This window comes from Trachinotus anak, unplaced genomic scaffold, assembly GCF_046630095.1.
Source record: "Trachinotus anak isolate AG129_WGS33_773 ecotype Australia unplaced genomic scaffold, CSIRO_AGI_Tana_v1 ptg000001l, whole genome shotgun sequence".
Classification (NCBI taxonomy): Eukaryota; Metazoa; Chordata; class Actinopteri; order Carangiformes; family Carangidae; genus Trachinotus; species Trachinotus anak.
Genome location: NW_027273852.1, coordinates 1,923,931 through 1,933,567, shown reverse-complemented (window position 1 = coordinate 1,933,567; position 9,637 = coordinate 1,923,931). Strand labels below are relative to the sequence as shown.

Below are 9,637 nucleotides of genomic sequence, written 5' to 3'. Positions count from 1 at the left end.
AACATGTGGCAACCAGAAGAAATAATAACTACACTACCTGCAAGGAAGGGCGTTTAAATAAGAGAGGTTGATTGTGGCTGCCACCCTATTCTTTCCTAAATATCACCAAATATCAAATTATGATAAAACTACAATTCCTGGGCTTAACAACATACCTTATTAAATATTTCATAATTTTATTTAATAAATAGATATCAAACATAACAGCACCTTCTCACCATCCACCATCTTAAGTGTTGTAAAATGCAGTATCTTTAAATATAAATTTCTTCTGTACTGACATTGTGAAACCAAGATATTGCATCATGCATGAAATATGACTTTCATGGAACATCTGTTCAATTGCACAATAACGGCTGTATCTTCTGTTACTAATCATAAGTTTGGTATCAGGATGTTGAATTTGGTAATTTAATAAGAAAAAAAACCACAAAAAACTGTGTTCTCAGAAGATACAGTTTAAACTGCAACGTTGGTTTCACATTAACACTGTTGCAATAGTTTAAGAGACTTTCTAACTTAAAATCTTTTAACATGAATGATCCTGTGAGGCAAACACTATTATAGTGCCCAGTTTGTGATGTCAGAAAGACGGCTACCATTTATCTAACTGGAGTGGTCAAATCATGGCAGCGATTTATAAACTACTACACAACCTCCTATACCTGGACATGTGCAAAGTTAAGTTTATGCATAACTGGAATTGCACGTAGACAATTTTCAAGCCAATAATTACAAGAGACTCAAACCATTTGAAAACTGGTGTCTGTTGAAAAAATTTATTTTAAAAACTAACCACAAAGTACTATCAATACAAAAAGTATAAAAAGTACAAAAAGCATTGCTCAAAAATAACTTGAGATGACAATATTTGAGTTGGCACTAATGGCACTGTGGGTATGATTCAGAATACAAAAGATGGCATCTTAGAATGCATTCAAGCCACTGAATTCACATTGAAATGATTATATCATTTATAACCCTCACTGAGAGTCTGGAACGGTCAGCGCACTAATCCAAAAAATCAGCACTTGGAACATTAACAGACATGGAACATTAACATGACATTATAGTATTATCCTTTATCTAACCAACAGATACAATTTCATTTGGGTCCATACTGAAAAAGAAAACATCTGTTGGTCAGATGATGTGTACCCATTAAAATAAGCTGCAGGTTATTAAGTATCAAAAGATGTTTTTACTTAAAAGAAACAGAAGAAAATAATAATAATTTTGCAGCTGAAATGATTTGTACCAAACCATTTTCAGAATGCACTAGTCCATGGATTGAATCAGGCTTTGGGGAGCTAAGACTGTCATGAATGTCATTCTTTAAAAATAATTATTAAAAAAAAAAATGGCCACAGTGACAAGAGCCTTTTTCAATACCACAATACTCTAAACTAATACAAAAATAAAGAATAGTATCAAATACAAGTTTAAAACAATACAAGACAATATCAAGAGTTACATGTTTTTCAAGCATTACCCAGGTTTGTTTACTCCTTTGGACAAAGGCACCCCAAGTGTGTTCCAGTTGCTATACCAGGCACCAGACTTGGGATGTTGACTGGCCCAGTGCCAACATTGTGGGAAAAAAAAATATATATATTTCTGTGACACACTTGAAAGAATCTTTGTATGAAAACACCTTGAAAAGTCTTCATCAGCATGACAATAAATCCAGTACCTTTCTTTTATGAGTGGTGCCTCGTCCAATAAACTTTTGTTTGCGTCTGCAAGCACTCACTCACTGATTCACTTCCTCACAAAACACGAGATTCAGCTCTTACAGTTTGAGCTTTTTTTTTTTTTTGCACTACAATTGGCTTGGCCTTACCTTGACAAAATGCCAGAATATGAAATTCCAGTTTAGGTCTAAGGCAAACTTGAGATGCACTCACTGTGAATTTCCAACAGAGAACAAACTCATAAAAAGAACTAATAGCTCTAAGTCTCACAATAAAAATAACAAAAAAAAATAGCTGCCCTGAGGGAGAAGTACAAGTTGACCTTAACCGTCCTTGTTGCACAATGGTAGTTTGTAAGCACTTTGGATCTTCAGACAGGCTGGTGTCTCAAGTATTGCTGGGTTGAGACAACCATTCTCCTCCTTTACTCGATGCTCGACCGTAGCTGGCCGTAACACTGGAAGGCTTGGGCTGACTTCATCCACCTCAAGCAAAATCATGACGTCGCACGCGCACACACACACACACACACACACACACACACACACACACACACACACACACACACACGCTCCTTGTTTGATTCCCTTATGTGCGCTCACTGCTCCTGGTGTGAACTGATCAGCTGATGACAACCTATGCACGGAGACCTGTGAACAGAGAAGAGGTGTCGGTGTTAGTAAGCATTTTGTCTGCTGTCTGTCACAGTTACACAATAAAGATGAAAGCCATAGTGTAGTAGTAGTGTGTGGAAAGAAAAGAACCAATAAAGCCTCACCTTTCTCACACGTACTGCTCTGCTTCTCCTGGGCGAAGTTTAGTCTGTTCTGCTCGACTGCGGTGCCATTGGACTCTGGGCTGCTGCTGCGTGAGGGGCTGTTCTCCTCATTCTGGTAAGCCATATCCAGATGCTGCTGGGCCAGTTTTAGGTGTCTGCGCAGCCTCTCCAACTCCCGCGATGAAGCCTCATCACCGAACGATTCACGGCCCGAGTCTCCCAGGTTATCCCTAAAGCCCATTTTTCCTGTTGGGTCCTTCTTCAGAGCTGTGTGGTAGCCCGGAGGCGCGGAGGGTTGGCGGCAGATGGAAGACCTCTGGCTGGCCAGAGCTGGGTGACGTGGGGTGGGAGGCCGAGGCCGTGGTGCACAAAAGCAGTCACGAATACCACTGATGCCAAGGTGGAGGATCTCCAACATAGTGAAGAGCAGACACAAGGCGCTGACGGCATACATAATGAGCAGGAAGATTGTTTTCTCTGTAGGGCGGGAGACGAAGCAATCCACTGTGTGTGGGCAGGGAGAGCGTGTGCATACATACGACGGTGCCACCTCCAGCCCATAAAGGATGTACTGTCCAAAGAGGAACGAGAACTCAAAGATGGCACGTGATAGCAGCTGAAACACGTAGACCTTCATCAAGCCATCCCTCTTGATGCGACGGCGTCCATCGTGCTTTTTACTGGGCTTCTCCACAACGTCCTTTTCCTTCTCTGGCTCAATCTCCTCCAGGATCATGGGGTCCTCCTCCCCATTGTCCTCCGCTTCCTCGTAATCCCGGTTGGCACCACGGCTCACTATGGGCATCCTCTTCCTGCTCCGTGGCCGGTAGTCATCGTCCTCCATGCGGGCGATCTTATGCATAGCAAAGCCAAGGTACATGATGGTGGGGGTGGTGATCATAATCACCTGAAAGACCCAGAAGCGAATGTGCGACAGCGGGGCAAATGCATCGTAGCACACATTCTCGCAACCAGGTTGCTGGGTGTTACACACAAATTTACTCTGTTCATCATAGTAGATTGACTCGCCCCCGACTGCTGTCAGCACGATGCGAAAGACGATGAGGAGGGTGAGCCAGATTTTGCCCACGAAGGTGGAGTGATTGGAAATCTCGTCCAACAGACGTGTGAGGAAGCTCCAACTCATTTTGGCTCTGGAACAGGGGGGAACCTCTCAAACCTGTGCAGAAAAAGACAAAGATAGTATTCAGATGTTTCAAGTCTTTACAAAAGTTGTCACCAAAAATAAAAGAAAGCATTATTTACTCAACATTAAAAACACTATATCTCAATAAAAACATTTAGTCATAATCACAGATAAATATGCTCAAGCAAACAAAATAAGTGATTTTAAATGATAGAGACATAATGGAATAATCAGTTTAGCAGGTGAAATGCTGACAAATATCAAGTAAGCCAGAGACAAAATGAACTTAAATAAAAATATGAGCCATCACCTTTGCCTGTACTCCTACACAACTATCACTGACTTACATCAATTAAGTTATATTATTAATTTCACTTCATGACATATTAAACTTGCTCATAGTGAGTCCCCATGTTATTGCACAGGAGTGCCACAAGGTGGAGCTATTGTGTCACTGAAAACAAGCTCTCTCACACCAACCCTCGGTGCTGTGACAAGAACAGTTCAGGCAATGTGTCAGTGGCTGCTATTATCTGATCGTTCAACCACAGCCTCGTTCATCTGTAGACTGTGGAGTGAAGACAGCATATACCAGGGCAGTGAGGAGCGCGTGTGAGGCACAGCACAATGATTGTAAGAAAGAAGTTATAAAGTAAGAGGCATAAAAACAAAGTTACAGAAATTAGAGCCCAACCAGGATTACAACACTATTCTCACTATTTCAAAATAGCAATATTAGCGTACAGTGATTGGCGCTAAAAAACAAGTTCCATTGTCAACCACAAGTAAATTACCACAGCTATTGTGCATGATCATTCAAGTCTCGCCTGAACATTTCACAAACACTCACCCAATGTCACGTTCATGCTGTTAGTCATGGTTTAATAATGTGAGTGGTGCAGCAAAGACAAAGTAAGTGCTGCCTGTTAAAACACCACGGAGGTTTCACACCAACTGAGACCAACCTCATAACTTCTGAGTAATTACCCACTATCATTAACTATACTACCATGCTTGTGCCACGTAGCTACACAAGTGTTTATAGCAACGTATACTTTTCAGATTTATTACAATACATTTATGTCTTGAATTGGCAGCAAAAGAGGCCATAGAAAACCAAACTACATGCATTCAAGTCTGTTTTTGGTTCTTGTTGCTCTTCTGAGTTAAAAAGCAATCGTCCTAAGTGTGTATAAAAATATGTTTTTTAAATCTTTGAATCTGTTGATTTTCCTTCTGCAGCACCTCATCCTTTATTCTTTTTTTTTTTTTTTTATAAATTGCATTACTTCAAGGCCATTTAAACAATGTGATGGCTTATTAGGCTTTTCCATTCAAGCTGAAAGTACTGAATCTGAGCTAAAATTGACAGTACAGAACCAACTGAGGACCAGTAAAGTAAATCCAAAAAGGCAGAATCTTATCTACCTGAAGAGCCCCTGAAGAAACAAAGGTTCATCCACAATAGAAAACATAAAACTTAAAAATGATTCAATTCATCTAGTTTCAATATTCCACTATTCTAATTATTCAATTATTGTGTAAGCATAAGAGTTGAACCAATAGAGTGGACATTTACAATCATAATAAGATGAACAAAAAAGCTCCATCAGGAATAGAGCTGCATGATATAATTCATTTGCTCAACCTTCAGTGATGCAGAAAATCAATAGGAGAGTTAAATTCCATTACAGCAAACCAGCACGGGCTCTGAAGGTCGGCAGCCTCTATAACAGTTTTCACCTACATACATAACGTGTTAGGCCAAATTACCTTCCAAACTGAATCCAAACAACGGTATTTGGTTGGTTGGTTGTTAAATATGAAAAGACAACTGCAACACTGTGTACACGATGTCCAAAGAAAATAATCTGTGTAAATACGGCAGGAAACAGTTGTAGTTATATGATAAAATTTTGACTAGAAAGTCTTAATACACAAGGCAAATGGCAGTGTTGAGGGACCGGTATACTCCATCAGAGCTGCTTGTCGGATATCGTTGAATCACGCCAACTCAACCACCCGAACCTTTCCCACGTTGGCGGATGGGCGGCTTTGTCCTCCTATTTCTGTAACTTTCCGAAAGCAACCATCCAACATTCACACCCACTTTATGCTTTGACTGGCCAGATGTGCGGCGGTGAGAAAGTCTGCTGCATTTGAACCTTCCTCCTTTCTGTTCAGATTAGGTTTAAACACTGAAACTTAAACATGGTCAGACAACACATCTTACAGACCATTTCTTTTCTAGTATAACCTGGTCATTCGGCTCTGTAATGTCTACATGAACACAGTACAGAGGAGTGCTGGACATTAAAGCCCCACATTATTAATCCTGTCCCATGAACTGGCCAACCCAGCAATATTTACAATGTTGCTTTTCTGAGTTAAGATTTTTTTTAAATTTAAATGGGAAATACACTTCTACTTCGCTGTGTGCATGCTGTGATGGCAGTGGCGCATTTCTTTAAATGAGTTCAGTGATAGATTGAAAATGTACTAAATGAAAAATTTTTATTCTAATGAACCAAATAAGGCAAAAATGACAGAGTACTGCTCAAAGATCCCGTAACACACTACGTCTGTCAAGCCTCTAAAGATGATTCATCACCTTCGAAGTGCTCCAGCAGGGATGCTCACTAAGAACTGTTTGTGTTGGGCAACTCCCAGGTATGAATAGAAGTACTGTGTGAATGTTACATTTGGTCACGTTTGGAGGAAGCTATCCTTGTACAAATAAAGGGTTAGAATGAAGCACACTATTTTCCATTGTGCAACAGCAATTCAGGTACAATGAATAATCTGATGAATCATCTGCTTCAAGAAAGACGTTAATAAGAACTTAGTCTTCTGCTCTTAGCCTCTTTGAAGAGATCATACATTTTCAGTCTGTAGTGGCATCTGCATGTAAGCTTTACTGTCCTGTTGATCTGTCCTTACCAGTGATGTTAGTATGCAATTAAACTTATTTTTTGCAAAGATTCTCCATAATTATCTCCATATAGTTTTATTTATATAGCTATTTATTCACTACTGATGATGTTTGTCTATTTACTTCTCACAGTGGCTACCACTGATATTATCCTATATCTGTGGTTTCTGCAGAGCAGCCACTGTGCAGCTATATCCTGCATGACAAACACTTTCACCTGAACAACAATAAGACATTTCTACTGTCAGGTTTCCACATGAAGATAACTGACAAAACTTTACTCAGTGGTGATATGTGGTTTTAAGCTGAAAATGCAGACAGAGGAACGTTCCGCACCAACTCAATTATAAATGGTGAAACAAAGTTTATGAGCTACCACAAAGATGATCTTTTTCTAGATCATCTAGTTATATTCTGACATCACAACAGTCATCGCATCAGTTACCTAAAATGTTAAGCTACATTGCTTTTCTGTCAGGCTGCAGGGAGTACGAGTAAACAGCACACTCCACTGTTTGTACTCTTGGTTAACGGTTAGGAGTTGCCGCAAGCCACAGTCAGAGCTGATATCAATGTTGAAGGAAAACCACTGCCTCGCACGCAAGAGTCTGCAAATGTGTGTCGAACTTGATAAAAAAAGGCAAACAAAAAAACAAAAAACTGTCGGACTCCCTCACAGAAACCGCTAATCAGACAGCCAGAGTCTAGAACTCTTAGCTAAAATATTGTTCTTTGTCATCTCCATAGTCATGTGTTATTAAACCTGTTAGTGCTGCTGTTCAGTCTCGTGGCTCCTGGTAGCAACTTGCTAACATTCGTTGAGACAATGCAAACAAAGTCTGTTTAAACATGAGCCGTCAAAGAGAAGCTGCTGTGTTCTTAATGTTAGTCTGTCAATTCACATAACAACAAACAAGCATCTCTCAGATCCCTATGCAAATAAGCAGCAGGTTTTGAGAGCATGTGTGTACACTATGTCTGGTTGTAGGGCAGCCACACCTGACAATTAACTTGCTATATCAAATGATGAGGCAAGTTTTGCTGGTTGGTTAATGGCCCCTCTCTTCTTTCAGGAAGATAGCTGCACAGCACAATAAGGTGCAATGATATTGTGAGCTTTACTACATATGCTAAATCCTTTTAAAGCACAAATCAAATACCTCTTCCTATTATATAGTGCAACAATGTGTGGAAACCTTCAATATACAGATACATCAGATTCTGCTAACTCCATAACGTATTACTCTACCCTTGTATAAACTACTCTACTATACTAGATTTCTTATGGCTAATACCAATATTAATATTTGATTTCTGGGTTTAAAAACTATGATTAGTGTATTGGCAGATAGGCAGACAATTTCACACCCACTAAAACTACATCACATCAGCTTCGGTCCTTTTCATGCCCTGTCTAATGACGCAGCCACGGACTATATGTAGCACTTCAAAGAAAACAGCCTGCTTCCAAGCAAGGAGCTAAGTAAAGCAGCTGAGTTTCCACGCTGGCCCAGCCCTGCAGAACAGAGAGGCTTTTGTGGCTCTCACATCTGGGAGCCTAGATATGGTTATCCCTCCTGTATCCCCAAGCCCTAAAGCTGCGAGGCCATGTGCTTGGGAAGGGAAAATAATAACCAGCATATGAGTTGAACTTAGGAGTGAGCTTCACTGAATACTGCTGGTGAAACAAGGCGGGGTGAATAAAATCATCTGCTCCTCACATCAGCTTCCACAATACCATAAAAACCGAATAAACAAGTTGCTCATCTACTTCTGGAGCAGAAACAAAATAGGCAGACAGCAAATTAAGAGGATATAGGCCTGGCTCTGGTGATTTAATTAAACACTGTAATAATAATGGAAACTAATCCAATTTAAAAGGAGCTTAAGAAAAAAAAAAAAATCCTCCTCATGGCTGTGGGACGACGTCACCATGGTGCCGCACATGTTCCCGCAATTATACCCGCGGTTAATGACGCTGGCGGTGGGGACCGCTGCGTCATACTGTCGGGATAAAGTAACTAAGTGATAAACTTTTAAAATATTTATATGAATATTATCCTGAATATGTGATTTATAGAGGGGGGGGGGGGGGGAATTCAGAGAGGGGGGGGGCAAGGCACGATCCCTTTGCGTTCTCCCATCACCAAATCCAGTCGCCATAGTTCAGATTTCTCTTTATTACCCAGAATAATTCGCATACCTGGAGAATTGTCACGGCAGGTGATGCTAGTGGCAACACAGTTTGCGTCAATGTGTCGTTAATTACCAACAATTCCCCCCCCCAAAAAAAAAGAAAAAAAAAACGTGGCTCATTTACGTCCTGTAATTAGCGCCGCATCCTGCCAGCCTGTGCGCCTCCACTCCGCTTGGCGGTCACGCAGCACGTTTACCGACGCTGCTTTGGTGAACGCTGGTTATCGAAACACCTTAGAAAGCGACTCAGGGTGAAAAGTTAAAAGATAGAAACTTGAGCTCAGGCACCATTGTTAGCAGAAGCTAAAAGGCTGGACGGGATGCTGCCGCGTCTGCGCAGCCGCGCTGGCTCCTGCGTGTTGTTTTACCTTCAGTCGCGCTGTGGGCTCCTCTGTTGTTGAAGTTGTTTATTTCGGGAGCTTTTCCTCCGGTTTCTCTCTTCATGAAAAGAAAGCCCTCCCGCTCTAATGTCAAGCCATCCAGTTGTTTTTTTCCCCTACGAGGAGCCTGCGTCCTTCCTCGGTTGTGTTGGTTGTACTGCGGGGTGAGGACAAAGAGTATTCCCAAATCCCCCCCTTTTCTCCTCCCAGTTTTCAGCCGGGCACCCCACCCCCTGTCTACGCAGAGTGGAGGAAAAACGATGGTCCGCCTGCATTCCTGATGCAATCTTTGCTTCGTCTTTCGCCTATAACTTTACCCTGGATTCAGACACTGAGAATAACCCACTGAAATCTGTGACTGAAAGTAGGGGAGGGAGGGGGGGGGGGGCACAAAGGAAACAAAACATGTCCTGTCTTGAGTGAAAACATACATGAAGCTGTAGGGAATGTAATGCACCTTACCCTTGAAATACACATCTTCTTTCAAACAATGAAAAGCATTCTCATTGT

The 9,637-nt window shown here is 41.2% G+C and overlaps 1 protein-coding gene across 1 annotated transcript; it reads right to left on the bottom strand.

Moving 5' to 3' along the window:
• Positions 1-763: 763 nt before the first annotated feature.
• gjc4b (gap junction protein gamma 4b) lies at positions 764-9,299 on the bottom strand. Its single transcript, XM_071488977.1, has 3 exons — positions 9,116-9,299; positions 2,473-3,652; positions 764-2,344 (listed from the first exon to the last, which is right to left on the bottom strand). The coding sequence occupies exons 2-3, from the start codon at positions 3,617-3,619 to the stop codon at positions 2,331-2,333; spliced, it is 1,161 nt and encodes a 386-aa protein (XP_071345078.1). The 5' UTR covers positions 3,620-3,652; positions 9,116-9,299; the 3' UTR covers positions 764-2,330.
• Positions 9,300-9,637: the final 338 nt, after the last annotated feature.

Coding starts and splice junctions, on each gene's coding strand:
- gjc4b (XM_071488977.1), bottom strand. CDS start 3,619: ATGAGTTGGAGCTTCCTCACACGTCTGTTGGACGAGATTTCCAATCAC.